Source organism: Trifolium pratense, linkage group LG2 (assembly GCF_020283565.1).
Source record: "Trifolium pratense cultivar HEN17-A07 linkage group LG2, ARS_RC_1.1, whole genome shotgun sequence".
Taxonomy (NCBI): Eukaryota; Viridiplantae; Streptophyta; class Magnoliopsida; order Fabales; family Fabaceae; genus Trifolium; species Trifolium pratense.
The window spans coordinates 60,258,429-60,283,609 of NC_060060.1; the positions used below are offsets into that span (position 1 = coordinate 60,258,429).

The 25,181-nt window shown below is 34.4% G+C and overlaps 3 protein-coding genes across 5 annotated transcripts; 2 read left to right on the forward strand and 1 right to left on the reverse strand.

The window, feature by feature from the left end:
- Positions 1-706: 706 nt before the first annotated feature.
- Positions 707-8,569, reverse strand: LOC123909289 (cyclic nucleotide-gated ion channel 1-like). Of its 2 annotated transcripts, none has more exons than XM_045960105.1 (8): positions 8,326-8,569; positions 7,817-7,947; positions 6,707-7,262; positions 6,284-6,496; positions 5,278-5,567; positions 3,762-3,873; positions 2,459-2,695; positions 707-1,655 (listed from the first exon to the last, which is right to left on the reverse strand). In XM_045960105.1, exons 2-8 carry the CDS (start codon positions 7,843-7,845, stop codon positions 957-959), a joined length of 2,136 nt encoding a protein of 711 aa, XP_045816061.1. In that variant the 5' UTR covers positions 7,846-7,947; positions 8,326-8,569; the 3' UTR covers positions 707-956. The 2 variants fall into 2 exon arrangements, with proteins under 2 accessions (XP_045816061.1, XP_045816062.1); XM_045960106.1 differs by having other exon boundaries at positions 7,817-7,958; positions 8,326-8,538.
- Positions 8,570-8,694: 125 nt separating this feature from the next.
- LOC123909291 (dehydrogenase/reductase SDR family member on chromosome X homolog) lies at positions 8,695-14,556 on the forward strand. Of its 2 annotated transcripts, none has more exons than XM_045960110.1 (9): positions 8,695-9,032; positions 9,127-9,193; positions 10,764-10,792; positions 10,883-11,091; positions 11,715-11,833; positions 11,980-12,075; positions 12,161-12,236; positions 12,833-13,076; positions 13,538-13,932. In XM_045960110.1, the coding sequence occupies exons 1-8, from the start codon at positions 8,808-8,810 to the stop codon at positions 13,044-13,046; spliced, it is 1,035 nt and encodes a 344-aa protein (XP_045816066.1). In that variant the 5' UTR covers positions 8,695-8,807; the 3' UTR covers positions 13,047-13,076; positions 13,538-13,932. The 2 variants fall into 2 exon arrangements, with proteins under 2 accessions (XP_045816066.1, XP_045816065.1); XM_045960109.1 differs by lacking the exon at positions 13,538-13,932 and adding an exon at positions 14,071-14,556 and having other exon boundaries at positions 8,704-9,032; positions 12,833-12,986.
- A 3,534-nt stretch (positions 14,557-18,090) lies between these two features.
- On the forward strand, positions 18,091-20,256 carry LOC123909294 (nascent polypeptide-associated complex subunit alpha-like protein 5). The gene is made up of 2 exons (XM_045960114.1): positions 18,091-18,460; positions 19,534-20,256. Exons 1-2 carry the CDS (start codon positions 18,109-18,111, stop codon positions 19,992-19,994), a joined length of 813 nt encoding a protein of 270 aa, XP_045816070.1. The 5' UTR covers positions 18,091-18,108; the 3' UTR covers positions 19,995-20,256.
- The last annotated feature ends 4,925 nt before the right edge of the window (positions 20,257-25,181 follow it).

Below are 25,181 nucleotides of genomic sequence, written 5' to 3' on the forward strand. Positions count from 1 at the left end.
AGGGAAGAAGTAGAAACCAAACAAATGTTATTTGTGTCTTATATTTTAAGCCGTAGGATCAATCAAATGGTCCAGATTAAGCAGCAGGTATTGTTGTTGCTGCCGAGGATCCGGATCGGTTAATTAAGTGTATGCTTGGTATTACGGTGGATATGTAGGTAATCATGGTAGTCTTAAACTATATTTTTTTTAGTTTTGAAACAACTTCAATAACCCTATGTAATTTCAACATAGCTTTCATCGACAATTCTAAATGAAAATGACTAGTATGTAATATGTTTCATCAACAACCTTATGTTATTTCAACACATAGCTTTCATTTGAAAATGACTGTAATTATATGATTCATTTTATTGGAATTCAAATGTAAAAATGAAGATTTTGTCAAAAGAAAAATTATCTAAAAATGAAGATTAAGGTTTCTCCAATTCCTTCACTTGTACGGCACCGTTATTCTATGACATTTGCTTTAGATATACGGCTGCCGGGTCAACATTCTTCTCAAGTTCCATGTAAAACAACTGTGATTTTTTAAAGCTATAATTTGTGGCTGTGTTTGATACCATGGTTGGTTTGTCAAAAACACTGTATCAAACATGCACTCATCTTCCATCCCGTGTTGTTTCTTCAAAATCCAAACACAGTTAATCCGTTTTTGCTCAAGAAATATCATCACCATCAACCATCACAAAGCGCAAAAACACCGTAAAAAAAATATTTATTTCGCACTGGTTCCATTCATGAATGAAAAGCATTTTAGCAACAATCGTATATATACAGCTTCATAATCAATATTTGTATACACATTCTATATTTTATACTAACTCAAAAAATAGAAGAAATAAAATAAATGATACTTGGCTGGCTTTCCTATCATAATTTCATTTTAATTTTTCTCAGTTATGTCACATCTTTTCTTTTCTTACAGCAAAAGTCATCCATGTCCATTGATTACACTATTGCTCTTCAGCAGTAAAATCTGGTTCAGCAGGCTTCTGGAGCATCATGGGAGGTAGTCTCTCGGGCACCCTAGTCTTCCTTGTGCCATTTCTACGTATAGCTCGAAGCACATTAGCAGCAAATCTTGAAGCATATATTGTAGCGCCTAGGCTAGGTGAGCTACCACCTTCCTTGGCCAATGCATCTTGCAACCTATTCTCCTCTTCCCTTAGAGACTCTTCAAGCTTCTTTTTACAATAGCGCCTCCATGCTGCTTGTATGAAACATGCAGCCCATGTACGCCATTGTTGCGAGTAAAACCTGAAAGTGTGGCGAAGCTGCTTACTGTGAAGGCGCCGGAATTGAGATGCAACAAACTTCAAATCTTCAGCTTTTAGAGCAAAGGCTTCAACTTCTGAAAGAGTTTGGACGGTCCTGGTTGAGATGGGAAGGTTGGATGAAGAACGGGGATCTAATGCCCATGTGAGAAGCTCTTCTCCACAGAAGTCACCAGCCTTGAGGTATTCAGAGTTAAAGAAACCTGTTCTTCCACCGTTAGTTGTCACAGTCAATAGTTTGCCACGCATTATGAAGAGCATCTCATCAACAGGATCGCCTTCGCGGACGATGCAGCTTTCTTTCGTGTAAAGTACTGGTTTGAGACAGTCACATACTGCATCCAAAAGCTGCTCATCCATTTTCTCAAATATTGGCACCTGAAAGTAACAATAAAGATTAAAAAAAAATGTTATTAATATTATATGGAAAATCAACTATAGCTTCAAAGCTTCCAATAGCAACGGTGATTGGTTTATTTTTCAAGGATTTTCTTAAACCAATGATATTTTGAATGCCGATGATTCTTCACCAGGAAGCATGCCATACACGCACAAGCTAATTTTAGAATAAATTCAACATTACTATGTTTATCACCTCTCATAGCAATTCAATTACAATAGAAGAGAAAAACTTTATGACTACCGGTGAAAAGCATGATTAGCACTAATTCAAGAGAGTTCAAATGCATATACAGAATGTGTTCAAACAAATGACATTGGAGAGCAACAAAAAGAACTGCATATAAAAATTTGCTACGGCACCTGTATATTTATTTATTCTGCATGTTCTAGAAGCAGAAATCCAGAATTTAATAATTTTGTGCATACAAACCAATATTTGTTAGTTTCGTGCATATATATATAGCTCCACCACCAAACAAAATAAATGAAAAAGATGATAGGAAGAATAAATAAATGAAAAAGAAGATTGTATTTTTAAAGAAAATTGTATTTAAATACAAGCTTCTTTTTCATTTATTTGTTCATTTTGAGGGACCTGTTAGGCATTATACGGACAGAGATATTCAGAAAAAATATTCACAACCACTATAAATCACAGATAGATAAAGAACTTTCCAGAATGAAAAAACCTAAAAAAGAAACAAAGATCATTGAACAAGTAAAAGAACTCCTGTATAGGCATAATTTAACAAAGAAAAAGGAATGATGGAGAATCTCACCCTCATCAGCAAAGCCAAGCAGAGATGACGCTTAATGTCTCTTCTTAAATCCTTGGGAAGATTGCGGATCAAATTGTCTTCATCAACTCCTCTGGTTTCTTGCCATTTGTACTGCTCATGTCGTCTGATTCTTTCTCTCAAGCTATCAGGGAGCAGTCGATGAGACATCCACTGTTCTGCGTCTCTCCTTTTCACTCTCATCTCTTCCAACCTCGTAGTTGTTGATTGCAAATATGTCTGTTTTGAAAGAAAAATAAAGTATAACGGATTAAATCGCTGAAAAAAATAATCTCATAATAGAATGGTTCATGTGTCAAACTATTTTTCAAGCAAAAATGTCAAAACAAATGAAAAAGAAGATTGTATTTAAAAGATGATAGGGAAAAAAATATAGGAAGAGCATTAGAAACATATGTTTGCATGTATGCATCACACCCACATACAGAGAATTACAATAACTTAATAAACATGGATTTACGTGGTTCACCGTATTCCAAGCACACTTGCCAAGGCATGGTAATCAACATCACTTTTAAAAACATAATGCATGCATTTTCCTTAGAAGCCACGAAAAAAAACTCTATTATTACTACAACAAACACTACTTCCCTAGGACAGCCCCAGAAAACAGTTCCACAAGAGCTGTTTATCCACTCCCCAATAAGAGGACCAACCCAAGGATGGGGCAATTAAAGCCCTAACTTTAGGCACACTAGCAAAACAATTTGTCCGATTAGTTTTTTTTAAAAAACAAAATCGGCCACATATACTAACAAAAAGGTCAAACCTAAAAGCACATACTGATATTTACTCCCCCCGGTCACTATTATAAGCAAAAAACCACTTTTTAGGTTCATTTTACCTAAAAAGTGGTTTTTTGCTTAGAATAGAGATAGGAGGGAGTATGGAGCAAAAAGACCACGCATGATGTCAGAAAGGCCCAACTTCTCTCAAAGTTTGTTTTAGGTCTCACTAACCCTTGGGCAGGACTCTCCCCAATAAGTACATAAAAAATCAGTACTGAACATTCCCACCGTAACTGTAGTAAGTGCTCTAGTTCCAAAAATATGTTCTTAATCGTGAGAAAGTCAACCAAAGGGAAAATCCAATCAAATAGCATTGAACAAAATTGTCACCAGAAGAAAGACATAAAACCAGTAATCATTAACAAAAAGGGACAGATCTCAGGGGGAAAATATAATAATGGTATTGGTAACCAATTTATGCCAAAATCAATAAATAGTACTAGCCAGTATGGGTGTCTGATTAAAAGACATTATACATAGAGATATTTAGTACCAACCTGCATATTTCCAATGAGGAATGCAAATAATACCAAACCAGCAATGGAAATGAAAATTGCAAAGCAGATTTCCCAAACAAAGGTACTTGTTGCCAGATTCTGACCAAGAGAACTGCAATAAAAAGGATCCCCCAAAAGAGGGCGGAGGTATATTCAAAGAATGTTAGATAGTAACTTGGTAAATATACTCAAAATCAACATTTAAAAATACTATGGGTGGTTTGTTTCACAACATGCAAAAAAATTTACTCATGTTATCCTTACTTTTCTTTCTATGTTAAAGAGTGAAATCATATATTTCCATGAGAATTCTTAGAATTTGGGTTGGAGGCCTAATTCAACCCCACAAAACTAGCTTGTAAGGTGAAAACTGCTCAAGCCTCATAACACTACTTAAGCCATATCTATAACCAACTTGGATTAAACACATACCCTCACATGCACTACTTAAGCCATATCTGTAGGTGATGTCAAAATAAGCACACACCCTCACACTCAACAAAACAACAATGTTAGAAGTTGTAATTAAGGCGGCTAGGGGCATACTGCAATTAAACCAATTTTCAAACACGCGCTTATGCCCATGCTATGGGAATGGAGTGTGACAATGCAAGTGGCTAAACATTAGAGCTATCTATGCAAAGATTTAATACCATCTTAGAATTTGGACTTATGCAAGTGGTTAAACATTAGATCTATCTATGCAAGGCTGGTATACACTGCTCAAGCTATATCTGTATGTGACGTTGGACTAAACACCTCCCAGCCAACTCACATCCATCATAAGGTGGATGTAAGGAGGCAACGAAGTTATGAAGGCAGTCAAAAGTTGATGCGATTAAGGCAGCTTGAGGAACACCGCAATTAAGGTGACTTTCCAAGAGGAATAGAAGTTATTTTCAAACACAACAGTTGAGACTGAATAATTGTTTTTATATATATATTATATTTAGAATGATTGATAGCTACAACATTTGAGCTTGTTGTGTCATATCCTCCAACTCCAGTCCAGAGGTGCCCAATGTTTCTCTGTCACCAATAGATTGTCTGCAACCTTAGGACCATTTTTATTGTATCAATGCCAACCTTAGATTTATTATTGTTGAGATCTATAATGTCTTGTTTCTAGTTTCCACCACATCACTATTTCTTTTTTTCAATTTTTGAAGTAAATAAAATTTGAAAAAATTATGTACTTAGCAAAAATATTTGCAAATTGTACTTGGGGAAAACAATTGGATTATAGTATTCCCGAGAACATCATTCCTGATAGAAACAAATGCCCCTCTTAACATGAACGTATACAACTCCGAAATTGACACTTGACAAGCAGACCCCCAATTTCCCCACTTCAGTGAGGCATTAACTATGTCCAAAACTTAAGCCATTTTTCACCAAATCATGGTAATTTTAATTAGTAAAGTGGCCACAAACATCATAAACACATTGCAGCATATGATTACTTCATAATCTAAAAAAAAATAGCATATACTAAAAAAAAGTTGATGAAGCAAACCTCAAATTCTTTAGACCCCACCAAAAGCAATAAAAAAATTTCTGCGGGAAGTCTGTTGACCCCACAACTCCAGATTGAAGTGCATCAAGGAAAATTCCAAAATTAAAGAGTGTTGTATTTGGACTCTGTATTGGGCATGAAGCATTCAGGTATGTTGTAATTGCGCCTGACCCATGATGATCATCACAATACAAATTTGCTTTTAGACAGGTAGTATTTTTCCGACATGCTTTTTGCCAGCACGTGGTTTCTCTTTCTATAGAAAACAAGTACCAAAAGGCACCAAGAACCTACGAACAAGTAAATCAGCAATTAGAAAGATGTGCAGCTGATATAATTTTGAATTTTCATTAATTTTGTTTTTTAAAAGTTAGATCATGTCATTTTTATTTTTAATTTTCATTAATATAAGAGCACTTTTATTAAAAAGACAACAATTATGTACGATTTAAATATGCTACTTCGGGAACCAACATAAAAAGATGTGGATCCGAGAATTTGAAAAAGAAAAAAAAAAGTAATGGTGACCTTCAGCAACATTCTAATTAGGAGATAGAAAGTGGGTGTGAGAAAATTTATTCAGCTTATTAGACATGACTAAGAAAAGAAATGAAAATTAATTCATCACAAGATCATATCATTATCAGGTGGAAAGGAAAGGTCTGAAATATCAATTTTGCACATAACTAAAACATGAGAACCCTTCCCCCTCCCAATCCACATCTTATAGCTTTGTAGAATTTAAGAAAGGTAATGCACATCTCGGTCATGTAAATTGCACAGTTAGGATCATAACCCAGAGGTGTCCACATAATCACCAGTGCACAAGGGCAAATATCTGTGGCTAACAAAATTTGCTTGTTTAATCTAGTGTTCAGGAGAAATGAAATTTAGTGTAGTAGATAAAATAAAACCACAATACATCAGAGACACTTAAAATTTATAACCATTTTATTTATTTATTTTTATAAAAAAGGAAGGAAACCCAAAAATGGCATAAACATACATGACTTGCAAGCATGTAAAGAAAGAGATTGAATGCAGCTCCAGCCCATGCTGTTTCAGTGAGAATGCCAGAGGTCCTTGTAACTTCTTTGTATAGTGGAACTATTCGTATAAACCGTGGCACATATTGGAAGAAGACACTAAATTTCAGCAAGTTTTTCGTGTTCAGTGATTCTGAGCCTCTCAGCTTCGGAATGATAAATAGAATCACCACCTATCAATGTAAGAGCAAGTTTTGAGTAAACATAAGCTTACAAAATGAACCCAATCATGCAAACTTCTCAATTATGCACCTAAAACACTAGGGAAATTAAACATGGAGGGCTGAGCTTATTCACTAATTACATATTTACATTACATGATGGGTTTGCTTACATGTTATGATAATGGAATTCAATGCAGTAACTAAAAAAAATTAATGCACCTGCGGGAGGGGAAGAACGGCAAGAATGTCAATTAAGAAGTATGAAGACATATATCTCTTTGCTATTGCCCAAGAATCTTCAACCAAAACACCTCTTCCAAATACTCGAGATGAAGGAGCAATGAATCCCGTACGAAATTGGAAAATTATATGGATAATATAAAAAATGTCGGAGAAAGACCTTAAAACTGTTGCCGTAGTTTCCATTTTTCTGTCCCTTGAAAGACATTTCTTGTCATCGTCAATCACAGGGATATAGAAGAACAGAGGATCAATTGATACAGCAATAAGACACGATAACACAAATATTTTGTTCCACTTTTGAAGAAAAGGACCCTGCGGATCGAGGATTTTCTTTGTAGAACTAAAACATCTAGTAAGTAAACTGTGATGGGAAAAAGATTTGAATGGTTTTGCAAATCCCTTTATCCTCTCAGAACTAGATTCAAACCCCCTTTGAAACTTCCTGGAAACTGTTTTTAGTGTAGTTCTAATTCTCCCTGACTGCGTTACATGAATTCCAGGAGAATTAACCTCTGAACTCCAGTCCTGAAATCTGAACATGGTATAAATAACAAACATAATCTCAGTCCATGATAAACCATTCGATGAAATACATTCAGACGCCAAAATGCTGATTAGGCAATAAAACTTCTAAGGGTAAACCACAAAATCAGACCCTGACTTTGTACGATGCTCTCAAATAGGTCCATGATTTTATGAATATTTCAAAAAGGTCCCACGACTTTGTTAAATTTTACTCATATTAATCCTTCAAAGAATGTGTTAGGGACTAAATTGATGGTAAGTGGATAAACTTAGGGACGAAATTCATGTAAGTTGTTAAATATATCGATCAATTTGTGAGTTTAATAGAATCAGAGACCTTTTTGGAACACTCATAGTCTCAGGGGCCTATTTGAAAGTGTCCTACAAAGTCAGAGACTAATCTAGTGATTTGCTCAAACTTATAAAGCGACGTTGAAATAGTCAATGGAAAGCACTAAAATACTTGCCTCCATCGACAACTAAATTATTTCTAAATAATGAAATTAAATATAGTAAGTATTATAGATAGTAGTAAATAAAGGTAGGTAGCACTAAACTAACCTAACAAATTTATCTTGCTGAAAAGTCATAATTGTGATACAGTTCAAAAGCAAGACCACAACACAATGAATCCGTGTCTTGTTAATAAATCAGCAAGCTTCTCCTTCAACTTCAATTGAATTTATCATAACCTACAACAAGACTAAGAATTAGTCAACCCAAGTATTAACATTAATAATAATTAATAATAATCAATAAAATAGGGTAAAACTAAATAAATTCAACCATAAATAGGAAATCCAAAAGCACAGTTATTATCCGAAAACTAGTCAGCGCACAAAAAACAAGTACACACCGTAATAATACGGATGATTAATGTGTAATTTAGCAATAATTACGGAAAACTAACAATATACTATCATTGATATTCATGAATGAAATTATTATGCCTGGTTTATTTATTGGATGTAAAAAACAGTATTAAAACAAAGATTAGATTAATTAATATAAACAATCAACAACAACAACAACAAAGAAAGATGAAAAAAGAAAGAGAAGGAGAAAAGTACCATAGGTAATAAGTGAAGTATGAAAAGAAACAGCATAGATATGATTAGTGATGAAAACTGTGGAGACGTGAATTGAAGTGGAAGAGAAGGTTCGTGGAAACCGGTGGAGGAAAGAGGTTATTTACAGAAAATATAGCGACGGAGAAAGAGAGAGAGTTTGCGTTTCGTTGCGTTTCGGTTGAATACTGCTGCTGAGACATGGTCATAGCCAGAGAGAAAGAGAAGAAAGTCCACTCTGGCGCGGGTCCCACTTTCCCTCAATTATTACATCTATTAAAATAGGAGGTGCTAATAGTAAAACATGAAAGTTGGGCCTTAGCCCATAATCAGGCCCAATCCATTGATATTCCACCGTATAGAAGCGAAGTGTCACATTTTCCGAAATTTCCTTCTTTCTCCCTGTAACTGCCATCATGAACTGAAGCTGAACATTAAAAACGAATTCTCCCTCCCCCTCTCTCTTTCTCTCTCTCTCTCTAGAAATGGCGTTGCTATGGCGAGTGATTGATTTGATAAAGGATTTATGGAGAGCAATATTTTTCATTTGTTCGATTGAATTCTGGAGAATGGCGTTGCTATGGACATTTTCTGTTGCATATTCACACTTTCAATTGTTAAAGGATTCGCTATTTTCTCAGAAAATTGTACCGTATCCAAGGTCTTCACCTTCCACTTTTCCTAATAGACCTGTTTGTGTCATCACCGGTGTAAGAAGTCTCACTCAATCTCTCTATGGCTGTTTTGATTATGATGAGAATAATATCAATTTGTGGTTTATTTATTTATTAATTTATTTTGCAGGCTACATCTGGTCTTGGATTAGCAACTGCATGCAAGCTTTCCAAGGAAGGTTATGTTGTTGTCATTGGTAATTTCTTATTCTTTTTATTGTTTTTCCCATTTTTTGTTGATCATGCTACAAATAACAAAATAAAATATCTTATGTTTGGTGTCATGATTGCTATGTCAGAATCACCGTAATTTTCCAAAAGCTACACTCTGTAGTTTATGTAAAATCACGTGGTGGATCACCGTGATTCTGTCATACGCATAGTATTGTACATGTTTACTTTCTAAAAACATTTTTACTTTTTTTTTTAAAAAGAATTTGTGTTCACTTTAAATAGTTATGGAGATGAAAAACGTGTTATGAATAATTGTGGTTAGGGTAGGGAGGAGAATGTATTTTTAGAACAATGAAAACGGTAACAATGTTTTGACAGCTAGTTCTATTGCGCACAAATGTCATAAGTCTTGCGTCATGCACAAGTTAGTTTCCATCATTGGATCAAATGAGATAAGATGGGACTTATTGTACCTGTTGTGAATTCGAACCAGAAACCACACCAATAATATACTCAAGTGTGTGGAGCAAAACGATTAAGCAACCAAAACTAACTTATGGAATAAGCAATAAACACAGTGAAATAAAAGCCATAAAAACACGAATAATTGTTTACCCAGTTCGGTCCAAAATGACCTAGTCTGGGGGAGAGAGCAGCTCTCCGTTCCACTATCAAACTTGTTCTTCTTGATTACAAAGATCCAATACAAGAGTTGCAAGAATTTAGAGTTCTCCTAAATTCTACCCTTTTCCCGAATCTCTTCCCGTGACCAAGAGATTCAATGATAATGATTACAAGATGGAATAGATAAGTTCCCAATCCCTAGAGTGTACCCAAAAGAACCCCTTTTGAACCCTAGCTTGATTGATGTTGAAAAGACCTAAAAATTCCACTTAAAACTGCAGAAAACGAAACAGAGTATATATATGGCTGCGCAGCTGCGAATGGCGCAAGGATTGCTGCGCATGGCGCAGCCTACAGCAAAGATCTACCAACTCCAAGATCCATCTGCGCATGGCGCAGCCATACCTGCGCATGGCGCAGACACCAGAGTGATTCCCAACCTTTTCAACAACCAATTGCGCATGGCGCAGCCTCCCTCTGCGCATGGCGCAGGCACCAGGGAGAAAGACCAAAAACTGTTCTGATTTTCTGCATTCATTTTCCAAGGCAATCTCAACAGTACCAATGGTAAAAAATAAACTTGCATGATGCAAGATTATCTTGTGCACATTAGTCAAAGCCTGTTTTGACATTTTCATTTTATTTTATTTTTTAAAATGTTGAATTTGTTTTCAAAAATTGCATAAGAAAATGGTAGGAGAAATATTGGATATATATGGTATTATGTTTATTAGTTGAAATGAAAAATAGGAAACACAGAAACTAAACGGGCTTCTTTGATATATTAACAATACAATATTTTCTATACACCGTTTAATACTAAGTGAAATCCACTCTGGTTCCACTAATAACTAGTGTTCAAAACACTATATGAAAATATGTGTTGCTAGCTAGCATTTGTCGTCTTTTTCTTCTAGTTTGTCTGTTTGAGCCAATATATACCTAAGATTCCAATTGTGGATTATGCAGTTGGAAGATCGGAGCAATTGTTGTCAGAGGTATTTTTCTACATTAATTATTAGCATTATGGTAGTGATGAGTCCATGCCTCGTAAATATCTAACCAGTGTTCTTCACATTGTTTGATAGACCATAACAAAGATCAAAGGTTGGCATGGGGATGCTCGACTCAAAGCTTTTCAGGCTGACCTTTCATCGATTGAGTCGATTATAAAATTCAAAAAATCTCTGCGGAAGTGGCTTTTGGATTCCGATTTGCACTGCTCGATACAAATACTAATAAACAATGCTGGAATACTTGCTACATCTCCTAGAGCCACAGCTGAGGGCTTCGATCAGTAATTACTCTTTTCTAATCTCCCCTGCTAGTGTTAACAAAATTCTATCTTTATCATTGGAACTTCCATGTGCATGCTTGCCATGCATAACACAGCATAAGGTGCATAGGTCACACACTTGCAATTGCAAATAATATTACTTTCCTACTGTTAATAATTTACTTAAGCTTTGGGGATATGGTAATAGGTATTTGTTAAAGGATCTTGCTAACCAATGCCCTTAGGGCACTAATTAGCATTCTCCTTCGGTTAAGAAATCCATAAAAGGAAATTTTATCTTGAAAATATAAGTCATTACTTTTGTCAATGTAATAATTACACCACTTTTTATACAAAGTTTTCTTTTGGTTTCTTAACCAATGCCCTTAGGGGGCTCCTTAACATTCTACTTTGTTAAATGTCAAAAATATTGAGACAGTGTTGATTTGCATGTTTTGTGGAACAGAAAATTGATAAACATCACAGATACAAGTGTTTGTATGCACTTTGGATGCATTTTTTATGGGAGCCTTTGATAAAGTATTGTTTATCTGTTTTATATTTGCTCCATGTTTGTCTAATGTTTAGTTTCAAAATTAGCAGTCACTTTTAAATCCACCAACATTTTCCACTCTTTATCCCAGGATGATCGGCACAAATTATATCAGTGCGTTTGTTTTGACCAAGCTTCTGTTACCACTTCTTGAAAGCAGTCCTGTATCTTCCAAAATTGTGAATGTAGCATCCTTTACTCACCGAGCTGGTAGGATAATAATTTTAGTTCTCATTTTTTTATTTATATTATTGTTCGGTGATCCTACTCTTTCAGTTTTACTGTCATCCATAAATGCTTATCAGATTTCACTACAATAGCGCTCCTATAGAACCTTCTCAAGCTCTTTTCTTCAGTTACTGATATGCAGGTTGATGAGGTAACTGTATCTGGGAAGAGATTTTTAAGTTCAAAACGATATCCATATGCTCAGATATATGAGTATTCAAAAAGTAAGCTGCATATTCTGGATGAACATATACAGATTACATTGTTTCTTTAGTCCTAATTCCTAACTAGCGTGTAATTTTGTTGAAGTATGCTTACTTCTCTTCTCATTTGAGCTCCACCGACAGCTTTGCCAAATGGGTAAATCTCATCAGATATTTGTCAAGTATGTTTACTTAATCAACTTTTATTTCCTTTTGCTATCTTGTTTCCAAGTGCCATGTGTTTGTATAAAGATTGAATATTTGTTTCTGTATAGGTTAACCAATTAATGTATTACTGTCATCTTTGTTGCTCGAATATGTTTGTCTGATTGCTTGCATGAATTTCCTACAACATTTTGTTTCCCAAATCTCTTTTCTGCACAACCTCATGGGCACTTGTTTTTTGGCAAATGTATATGCCAATATGTACAAAATTTCTTGGCTACCAATCGCATGCCAAACCCATATAAATCTCATAATAGAAAAATGTTTACGCGGGAGCAGCTAGAGTCTTATGAAAACTCACTTCAGTCACTTGTGCACTTGTGGTTGGGTTTGACCAAGTGGTTGCATAAATAGCACCAATAAGAGTGAATTTGGGTTTGAGATAGTGTTATAAGGGGAATAAAAATGAATAAAAATCAGGCGGGAAAATAAAAGTCGCAATGAAAAGAGAGAGATGCAACATGTTTTGTAGATAAACCTTTATTCTATTTCTGGTTAATAACCATGGGTTCACTCCACTATAATATTCTTTTTCTGTGTTGTTATGCATCAGTGTTGCAGATCCTGGAGTTGTAGAAACAAACATTATGCGAGATTTTCCAGCAAGCCTATCTTGGTTGGCATTCTTTGTACTGAAACGCCTACGCCTATTGCAATCTCCTGAGAGCGGGAAAGAGGCAATTATCGATGCTGCTCTTGCTCCACCTGTGAGTACTCTTTTAGTGGTCTTTGTTAATAACATTTTACATTCTTATTGCATGCATTGATGTTTCAAAATGACCAAAGGTCTCCTTCTGCGTCGATAATTCATTGAGGACCAAATTGACTGCCTGAAAACATATTCAATGACCAAAATGACTAATAAGCTGTACTGATGTCTAAAGGTTTCACCTGATGCAATATCTAATGCCTTGTCCTTCTGTGTTGGTCATTCATCTTAAACTAACCCTAGGAAACAGCATGTTGGTCAATTATTTACATAACATATTAAGATTGCACACACAAATCAACACATTCAGGTAAAATGATTGAAAGTAGCTCTGAGAAACAATCATGAAATTAAATTTATCATAAAATAGGAAACTAATATATATGTTCAAAAAATATATATGCTTTCTTCCTTGTTACTCCTGAACTACTAAAATATGTTCTGCTATATGACTAAAACTGTAAAAGTGTAAAATATTAAAAAACAATTATACACCTTTTCCAGGTAGAAAAATATATAATTTGAACAGGAAATGATTTCTAAATTCTACTTAACCTTATTTTTTTGGTGAGTTCCTAATTAAACCTTTTGTTCAGGTTACATTCATTTTCAGTCTGGTTATAGTCTTTCCCTAATTTATCTTGCGGCGAAATTTATATTTTCTTTGTATTGTACATGACCAAACCATCTAAGCTGACTTCTCCTCATTTCCACCTAAGTAATGATTATCAGAACTAATTGGAGGCATAAAAAAGTCATCTTATATTGATTACCCCGTTTCTTATAAATGAATTTCCAATATACCCTCTACCATCCTTTTGTTTTCTCCATTTATCTTCTAGACTGCATAAAAAATACAAAACATTAGGGGTACCAATCCCCTTAAACCTTCCCTAACATCTGGAGTCTTCAATTTTCACATCTTCAGCAGAACCTAGGCACTTTGGCTTATAACTTCAATCTCACTATCACCATTGTTTTGAATAGTTGATCTAAGCAAATAGTTATCCTCAATCATTGGTCTTATGAATTAACCCGGAGCCATTGAGTTCAAAATGTTAATAAGCTCACATTTTTTGCAGGGAACATCAGGAGCTTACTTCTTTGGGGGGAAAGGTAGAACTATAAATTCTTCAGCACTTTCACGAAACGCCAAATTAGCACACGACCTTTGGGAAACTACGCGTAATATGCTATCGGTGACCCCCTTTAATGAGAAAGACAGTTTTTAGCATTGGACGGTATGTCACGCCGTGTAAACAAAAATAATTAGTGGCACTTACCTAATGTAAATTGATAAGTGGAACTCCCTTCTCTGGTTTTTAATATAAGCAAAAAGTACATGTATTTGGTAAATATTTAAACCGAATGTACCTTTTTGTTTATATAAAAAACTGGAGTAGTGACATATGTAGTTTTGAGATAGCAAATGTAAGGTTAATCTTGATCGTTTGTGCCGAACAACTGGGACAACTGTCTCTTTGAAGTCTATGTCAACCCTTTGTGTAACAAGACGTACTTGCCTTATATTGACCAATGAAGCCATCAATGTTTCTCTTTATGCAAAACAACCATTTGCATCCAACAATATTTTGTCTTGCCGTGACAGACACAAGAGAAAATGTGTCATTTCTTATCAATGCTTCAAATTCATCTGCAATTTACTTGGCTAGATAGAGAATGTAGTTCAGTCCACGACATGCCTTTCTAGTATTGATTGTACCATTTGCCCAATCTCATCTTATGGCAAAAAGCTTGATTGTTGTTGTATTTACTCAAATAAGCATGCTCCTTCATCATTAGTATTCATCTTAGTTCAGAAGTATAAAAACATGGCATTCCTATACTACTAGTACAATTTTGTACTTACAAGTGTAAATTGAAGACCTGTTACACACAATTTTAACTTTATAGAGAGATTTTGAGATAAATCATACACGACAATGTCTTTCTAGTATTGATTATTGTACTTAGGGGGGTGTATTGGATTAGGATTTTGACGGACAATTTTAACAAAAAAAATCTTGAAGATTTTAAAAGATTTTATAGGATTGTATAGACTTTTAAGACTTTTTAAAAGACTTTTTTACAATCAGGATTTTCCAATTTGGATTTTAAAAGACTTTAATGGATTTTATAATACAGATTTTTAAGATTTCAATTGACTTTATGAATTTTTAATATTGAAAAAAACTTTCCATTCTTGGTGAAAAAGAAAAAGAAATGAATGAAAAAAAAAAATTAACGTGAAAAAAACCAGTTGAATGATAATTAACGTGAAAAAAACAAGTACATCCCTTCCTTTGATTTGGAGATACAGGGAAAAAAAAATTTTGAATGGATCATAGATTCATAATATATAAGAAAGAAAGAAAGAAAGAAAGAAAGAAAAAAAACAATAATAAATTGAAAAAATTAAAATCGATCATAGATTCATAATGTATAAGAAAGAAAACAACAATGAATTGAAAAAATTAAAATCGATGGGCAATAATATATATAAACAATATTGAGTACACTTGTATGCATGTCCATTGTCATTCAAAAGAAATCACCATGAAGAAATTTGAAAGAGATTGAACGGGAGTTGATGGTGAAAAGAAAATCAGAATATTGATAATGTTCTATTCTGTAGATAGGAAAAAAAAAGTCTTGAAATATTATAAAAAGTCTCATGGGTTTGGGTGAGATTGTTGGAGGAGTGTTTTGTGTGTATTTTCAACTAAAAAGTCCATCAAAATCCATTGCAAATAAGAATCCATCAAAATCCATAGACTTTTGAATACCAATAAACATTTTAAAAGTGGTAAGAAATCTCAATTGAATACCAACAGATTTTGTTGCCCTGAAAAAAAAATCTTAATTGTCTTAATTGAATACCACAAGATTTATTTAACTTTTCTAAAAGTCTTGATTGAATACCACAAGATTTTTTTATCATAAAAAAGTCTTTTAAAATCCTATGAAATCCTAATCCAATACACCCCCCTTAATATGTTCTGCCCAAAAACTTGTCCCCTCGTTAAGAATTTGTCACTTGTTGGGGTCCATGTCCATTTGGTATTGCTTTTCAGCTTGTTTTTCTGCATTTCAAATGAAAAGTAATGTTTAGTGGTTTTGGTATTTTATTTTTGGGTTAAATAGTTATTGGTGCTTATAAATATTCAAAGTTTTGTTTTAGTTTCCAAAATAATTTTTTGCTTAATTGCATATGTGGTAGTGGTACTTTATATTTATTTTATGTTTTAATTTGGTCCTTTAAGTTTAAAAAATTTCAAGTTAGTCATTTTAATCAAAATTTTGCTTAAATCGTTCACATGAGTCATGACAAACAAATTTTCACACGTGGACAACTTAAGAGGGTCCCGTGTGGATGTTTTAAACGATATTAACTTAAAATTTAACGGAAAGTTAAATAAAATTAACGCAAAAATTAACGAAAATGATCAACTAATGTTGACATTAGTAACATAAGGACCAATTCTAAACTTTTTAAACATGAGAGATCAAATTTAAACCTAAAATAAACTTTTTTTTTTAAGAAGCCATAGAGACCAAAAATAAACTTTTTATTTTTTAAACCTAAAATAAACTTAATAGACCAAATATGCCTAATTTCTTTGAATGATGGTACCCTTAAAAAAATTTATTTTAAAAAATAGTCACTACTATTAGGGCCAGTTTGGTGCGCAGGATAAGATAGTGACATGATAGGATATAAAACAGGATATGATATGATATCAGCAGGATAACAGTTATCCTAAGTTATTCTATCCTGTGTTTGGTGCACACATGATAGCAAACATGATAATTATTATATAATGTTTTTAATACATACTTCCTCGTAATAATATGATAACATGTATAACATATTTAAATGACAAAATTACCCTTGTAAAAGAATTTTTATTTTTTTAATATTATTTTGTAATACTTTGAATTTTATAAATAAAAAATATAATTAAGTAATCAAATACCTTTATATAATTTTAAATAAAAATCATGAGAAAATAATCAAGCTTAATTTTTTATATGAATCATGATCAAATAAATAACTCAATGATATATTACTTTAAAAAAAAAACTCAATGATATATATATGTTAGATAAGCTAAATAAATATATGATATATCTCATACGTAAATAATAAAATTACCATCGCAAAATAATTATATTTAATTTGTTATAAAATTTAAATTAAGTAGAATTTTTTAATAATTATTTTACTTTAAAATATTGTAATTTTAGTAGAATTTCGATTTTTTAGATTATGTAAATTACAAAATTGCCCTTGTGAGAAAATCACATTTTTTTATATTTAAAAATTAATTATTTTATTATTAATTTACGATCAAATTATTTTATTATTTATATTTTATTAATTTTCATTTTTTATTTTAAAATATATTTTATAGAATAAATCAATAATTTTTTTTCTCTTATCCTATCATGTTGGTAACCCAGCTCAAATTCAGGATAAAAATTTTAACTAGAGAGACAGGATAGGATAAGCTTCAGGATTAACTTATCATATCCTGCTGTGTCACCAACACTGGATTAAGACAGGATATGATACAGTTATCCTATCTTGTCTCTTATCCTGTGCACCAAACAGACCCTTAAGTTTTGACTAACGAATGCTAATATGACGCGCTGGCGCGGCAGCGGCCGTTTTGTTACGAGATGATGTGCTAGATATTGGTAAAATAATTAAATAAATCTGGAATATATATTTTGGTACAAGGAATGTATATTTATTTATTTATTAAAAAAGTTAAATATAGTAAATCTACTTTTATAATAATAAATAAAATTGATTACTTTAAAATTTACTAATTTCTCTATTACCAATTTCATTTTACTAATTTGTTAATATTCCAAATTTTACATCATTCATTATATAAAAATTTATTTAAATTAAAATATTAAAAAATTTGTTATAAAATATCGTTCAATTTATATTTTTTGAATTGTAATTAATATTTTATATTTTTTGAATTATATAAAAAAAATAAAAAATTGTTTGATTCATCAAATCTTGTTTTCTCAGTCAAGCAAAACAAACGATCCACTATTTATTCAATGTTAGTTCATTCCACAAAGTAAAAACTAGGATTCCAATGACCCAAAATAACAAGAAAGAGCTTGGAAATATGGAATCGATTAAGAGCAAACCAAGGAGGAAGGTGCCATGGTGGGATCCACTGGACTTTTTCGAAACGAAAAAACCAGCTACAACGGAACTAGTACCGAGCAACGAGAAGGATGATGATTCTGACTATAACTTTTATGATGTTTCTGACAGTAATTCTGACGATGATGAAGACGAAACTCCTTTGTCTTCATGGTGCTACGTAAACGACGACTCTGCCAGGTTCGTTAAGGTTGTTAAAACAAGAAAGGGCTATGCTCCAGCTGTTGAGAACGTGAACCATGATGATACTGATAATGACAACTACGAAGACTGTCTAGGTACTTTATTTAACTACCTTTTCTTTTTTCTGAGTTTAACCTAAAATCAGTTAGCACCTATCATGGATAGTTAGTTATTAGTTATTGGATTATTGTTGTTTTGTGTTAAAGTAAAGCATTATGTTCACAAATATATGTAACACTCATCAGATTAAGCATGTCTAGGAATTGGATACGCGCCAGTGTCTGACGGCAACACTCACGATTACAATTCCATTGAATTATGTCGATATATATATACCCCCTCCGTCTCAAAATATAAGGGAAAATTGGTCAACTAAAGTTGATGTATCTAGTCCAAATTTTTAACCAAATACATCAACTTTCTTTGACCAATTTTCCCTTATATTTTGGGACATAGTAGTATATATATAATTATTATCGGTGTTGATGTGTCTGTGTCTTAGTCAGATGTGTCTTAGTCAGATGCATTGCTTGTCTCTGCATATAGTAGTAATTAGCAGGGCAAAACAAAAAAAAAACATGAATTAAAGGTAACCTATGCAACACCAAGATTCTATGGTGGTTTATGTTTTTAATGCCCTCAAATGAGTAGTAATGTTTATGTTGGCAAAAGTCAATAAAACATTTGACTGCTTTGCATTAATGTATCTCTAAATTAACTACTTAAACACAAAATACATGGAAAAACAACAAGTTTTCAATCTACTATATCCTATGCTAGTAGTCGCAGCCGGTAGTCCCAAACATTGACTACTTAAGTTTTAACCATATGACTGTTGTATTGGACCCCTTCAATTTCCTATTAATTTTTCAAGTTAGTGTCTAGGTGCTAAAGGTGAATGTGAATGTGAATGTCTTGCCAAACCTGCAATTGAAAGTATCCTGTTAGTCATTGAATGCCTTGCTCAAACCTGAAATTGAAAGGCGATCTTATTATTCACTAAATCGACAGTACATTAATTAGAAAGAAGGATGACCACTTCTGTTGTCTTTGATTACACTTTTTCCTCCCACTGAGTTCACTCTTATTATTACTAGTATAATGTTTGGGGATCTTTCTGTAGATGGTCATTGTAATATTTTAACTATATTCAACTACTACTTTTCAGTGAGATCCCAGTTGCAAACTCAAGCTGCTCAGCAGTTCAGGATGCCAGATATGGAATCTGTAATGGAAAAACAAGATCAAGGTGCAATAGCTGGTGTAGCACAGCCTGAGGAGGAGGAAGAGGAGGAGGAGGATGAGGATGAGGATGAGGATGAGGATGAGGATGAGGAAGAGGAAGGGGAGGAGGAAGAGGAGGAGGAAGATGAAACTGGCGTGGAGCCCCGCAACATTGATTTAGTCATGACACAAGCAGGAGTGTCTAAGATCGAAGCTGTCAAAGCTCTCATGAATAGCAAAGGGGACATTGTTTTAGCCATTATGGAGGTCTGTGAAACTGGCGTGGAGCCCTACGACATTGATTTGGTCATGACACAAGCAGGAGTGTCTAGGATCGAAGCTTTCCAAGCTCTCAAGAATAACAAAGGGGACATCGTTTCAGCCATTATGGAGATCACTTCTTAATTGGGTTTTGCATTTAATTGAAATATTATATGATCATTTATCACTTTTTTTTTCAATTATTTTAAAATGTTAACTATATATAAGTTCTCAAAAACCTTCGGCTCCAAAACTCTCAAAAGTTAACTTGCAAACAAAGTCTTAGGCTCAACTTTTTTATGTGTATACAGTAAGTTGCTTTAAACCTAAAGTTAAAAGTAATAACTTTAGATTTTGTATTTTATTAACTTTTTATGTTAAAAGCCACACCATTTTGGTGTTATGATATCAATCCACATTATTTATGTAGTATTGTTCTCTTTGGGGTCTTGTGCAAAACACTTCAAGATTTTGTCATTCGTAAAAGACGTTTAGAATTGTGATCGGTGTTTATAAATTACTCTTGACTTTGTTCTCAAGCAATATGCAATTATTTTGGTGTACTGAAACATAATAGAAGCTCTAGTGAGAACAAAGCTTTACATACTTCAAATATTAAGAAGTCAAATGATATATTTTCACTACATTGATCCAAACTTAAAATAACAATCTTGTGTAAAGAACCCAAATTGCATCTATCACAAAAAGCATCAATTAATTAAACTGTCAATGTTATAAATAAAATATTGGGGGTGATCCGCGGCGCTTGGTGTTTTGGGAACCAGTGTTGACTCGCATAAAGAATAGATTGTCTGGGTGGAAAAGTCGATTCTTGTCGTTTGGTGGTCGTTTGGTTTTGTTAAAGTCTATCTTGACTTCTTTACCTGTCTATGCTCTTTCTTTCTTCAAGGTCCCCTCAGGTATCATTTCCTCTATTGAATCTCTTTTTATTAAATTTTTTTGGGGGGGGAGTGAGGATTCTAGGAAAATCTCTTGGGTGAGTTGGAAAGACATTTGTTCGCGTAAGGAGTATGGAGGTTTGGGGGTTAGACAGTTGCGTGAGTTTAACCTAGCGTTGCTGGGTAAGTGGTGTTGGAGGATGTTAGTGGATAGAGAGGGCTTGTGGTTTAGAGTCTTGGCAGCTCGGTATGGGGTTGAGGATGGTAGACTTTGTGAGGGAGGTCAGCGAGGCTCGGTGTGGTGGAGGGAGATTATGCGTATGAGAGAGGGTGAGGGTGAGTTAGGTGGGAGGTGGTTTGGGGAGCATGTTTTGAGGAGGGTAGGGGATGGTTCAGATACTCTTTTTTGGACCGACCCTTGGATGGATGGGATTCCGATGAGGGAGCGGTTTGGACGCCTTTTTTCGTTGGCTGAGACCAAATCGCGCACGGTCGCAGAGATGTTTGCTTTAGGGTGGGGGGCCGATGGAGAGGCGTGGGTGTGGCGGAGGCGGTTGAGGGCGTGGGAGGAGGAGTTGTTGAGGGAGTGTCAATTTTTACTTCTTGACATTTCTTTGCAGGATCAGACTTTGGACAGGTGGCAATGGAGCCCAGATCCTGACGCAGGGTATACTGTTGCGGGAGGTTATCAGATTCTGACTCATCAGGTTTATGTTGCCTTACATGATGCGGAAAATCTTATTTGGCACCCTCAGGTTCCGTTGAAGGTTTCCATCTTTGCGTGGCGCTTATTGCGGGATAGGTTACCCACGAGAGCCAACCTAGTCATTCGTGGAGTTCTGGCTTCTACCGCTGATTCTTGTGTGTTTGGTTGTGGAGTGACTGAGACGGTCCATCACTTATTTTCATCTTGTAGCATTGCTGCCTCTCTTTGGGACTTAGTTTGTGAGTGGGTTGGCATTTCTTCGCTGGATTTTACTACTTTACATGCTCATTTTGTCCAGTTTATAGCTTCGGCAGGTGTATCTCGAGCACGACGGTCTTTTCTTCAGCTTCTTTGGCTAGTGTGTGTTTGGGTGATATGGACAGAGAGAAATCATCGCTTATTCAAAGGCTCAATAGGCACACCTCATCTTTTGTTGGACAAGATCAAGCTATTCTCATTTAGGTGGTTGAAGTCGACGAGTATTACGTTAGCTTTGAACTACCATAGCTGGTGGTCTAGTCCATGGTTGTGTTTGGGTCTTGTTTGATCTGATTGTGATTGTATCTCTATGACTATTTTGTAAACTTTTTTAGTCTACCTTGGTACATCTTGTGCTAAGGAGGCTGTTTGTGTTAATATATTTCATTTTGGCTTCTTCAAAAAAAAAATAAATAAAGTTGAATTATTTCTAACAGCATGAACACACCAATCTTCAGAAATTGTCTAAACAATGCAAAAACACTTAAACGTTCACCGCCTTAAAATGCATAAAAGGGCAACAAACAAAGCGCCCTATATATGCATCTCCAAACATGACTGATATAATCTTTGTGGATGCTGCTGGAGGAGGAGATTCTGATATGGAGGGTGTTGAATCAACATCTAGATTAGAAAATTAAAGTTTTTCTTTGCTGGTTCTTTTCCCCTTGAACAATGCAAATCATAAAATTTTAGTTTGGAACTGTCAAGGAGCGGGGCGAGTAGAGCTTTTTATCGGTTTTGTAAGCACTATGTTACTATGACAAAACTAGGTATCATTGTTATTATGGAAATTAGAACTGATCCATATAAATTGAGAAAATCTTATGATGAATTAGTTAAGAACAACTGGGATGATAATGCCGATATTCATTCTAATTTATCGAGTCTGATAACCACTCTCCAAAACTGGAATTATAATTTCTTTCAATGGGTAATTCGCAAGAAGCGCGAATTATTTAATCGTTTGAGTGGTATTCAACCTAAGGTGCAGTTGGGACAGAAGTCTGATGTCACTAGAAAAGAAGTTGAATCATGAGCTTTCAACTATCCTTAAGCAAGACGAGAGACTCTAGTTTCAAAGATCGCGTGCTAAGTGGTTACATGATGGTGATAGGAATAACAAGATTCTTATGATTCGAGATAGGGAGGGTGTTTGGATAGAAGGCGAAGAACATATAAGAAACATGATGAGGAGCTTTTACATGGATTTGTTTAAGGCTAGAGAGGATCTTTACCCATTGACACAAACCAATCTGAGTTTTCCTCGGCTAGACTGAAATGTTATTTTGAAATTAGGAGCTGATGTTACTAATATTGAGGTGAAACAAGCTGTTTTTAGTATGAGCCCGTGGAAAGCACCAGACGTCCAGACCCAGATGCTTGGGATGTTGTGGGAAGCTCAATGTGTGATTTTATCAAGAAGGCATGGATGGATCCAAAGCTTTTAGAAGAAGTTAATTTAACAGAAGCAGAGAACACAATTGCTTGGTTACCTGCTCAGCTTAGAGACAACATCAAAGCAGTTGCTCCTCCTTCATCTGACAATTGACATGTGTAGTGATCGGTGTCTCTGGCCAGGGAATAGTCGACAGTCGTGGTGACATTACTGTCTCGAGTGCCTATAAGTTACTGAAATAAGATGGTATGGTAGACTATATTTTAAGTGAAGGGTGGAACAACATCTGAAAACTACAAATTCATGGCAGAATTTTAACAAAACAGCATATGCATTATATGCATTTGAGTGAACTCGAGCCGAGTTTTGAACTGAACCAATTCTTAACGAGTCGAGTTGATGCAAGTTCGACTCAACTCGACTCATTTCCATCCCAGAATTTATGATGATTTTCAGTTTTATGATGTTTGCCCAGAATTTATTAAGGGTTGTTTTGATGATGATGTATCCGGAGTAACTATTTGGTGTCAAGTTATTGTTAAATATGATTGGATCTCATCCCAAAAGCTAGCTCAAAGCACATATTTATACACTTCACATCCCGGGAACTTAAGCAATATGAGACTTCAAACAATCTCCAACAACACAATTTCACATTCAACACCCACCCTCACGCCTAGCGTGGTCCTGAGTCAGATGCTCACATTGCAGTACTTAACCCGGCTCTATCACTAAAATCAGTACAAAACATGCAACATCACATCACCCTAAAATCACATTAATAAAATGTTAGTATCAACATATGAAAAACACATTATATATGCTAAATAAAAACATATATATATTTTTATTTTGGTACAATAAAAACATATATTTTATTATACTCATATCACTGACATCAAACTCAACGCAATAACTTTGATATTTAACTCAAGCATGAATATAAGCATAAGGGATACTCAATTACACATGTAGGGATTACTCAATTCATACCAAAGTAAAAATAAAAAGAAAAATACTATGCTCTCAATGAAGCAAATGCATACAAATTCTCTTAGAATTTATGCATCCAACCCAAGGGCGAAAGGAAAGCCAATGCTTTAGGGGCTCAAGCCCCCACAGGTAAAGAAAACAAAAACTTTAATAATACTACTATTATATATATATATTGGAAGGAAAATTCTATTTATATTATAGGCTTAATTACTTAATTGGTCCCTTAAAGACATTTATGGTTTCAAATTGGTCCCTTAAAGAAAAAAAGGGCCAAATTGGTCCCTTAAAGACCTTGCCGTTAAACATTTTGGTCCTTTCCGTCCAGAAACTGTTAATTTTTACAGGTGGCGAACTGGATGCTTACGTGGCTGCTATGACTAGGCAAAAAAATTGGGTGATTGTGTATTTAACTTTGTTTGTTGATTTTAATCAAAAAAAATTAGGGTTCTTTCATCTTCATCTTCATCTTCATCCATTCTCTTCTTCTTCTTCTACATTCCAATCCTCTTCTTCTTCTTCTTCTCTCATCGAAACTTGTCTTGTTACCCACAAAAAAATGACAAGCACCAGTGATAGCTCGTTTGCACAGCGCAGGAAGGTTGAAACAAGTGGAAGAAGTTCAATTGGGAACACTGGATCTATAAGTTCAGTCATTAGGAGACAACCACAACACTGCAAATGTGATGAAGTTGCTATATTACGAACTGTTAAAGACATTTCAAGTCGTAATTTTGGGAAAAAGTTTTGGGGATGTAGAAATTGGAGACATGATGGTGATGCAGGTTGCAACTTCTTTAAGTGGTTTGATGATGATATTGTTGATGAACGTGATTTGAAGATTGCAAAGCAAAAGAAGAAAAATGGAAAGTTGAAGAATGAAGTTTATGTGCTCAAAAATGAATTGGTCATAACTCAAAAATGGCTAAAGATTTCAACTGGTTTTGGGTGTTTATGTTTTGGAATTATCTTGGTCTTAGTGACCATTATCTTGTTTAGTGGTAGATTCATTTCCAACCCATCTATGTATTTGAGGTAGTTTATGTCATTATGTAATGAATGGAGTTTGTGTAATT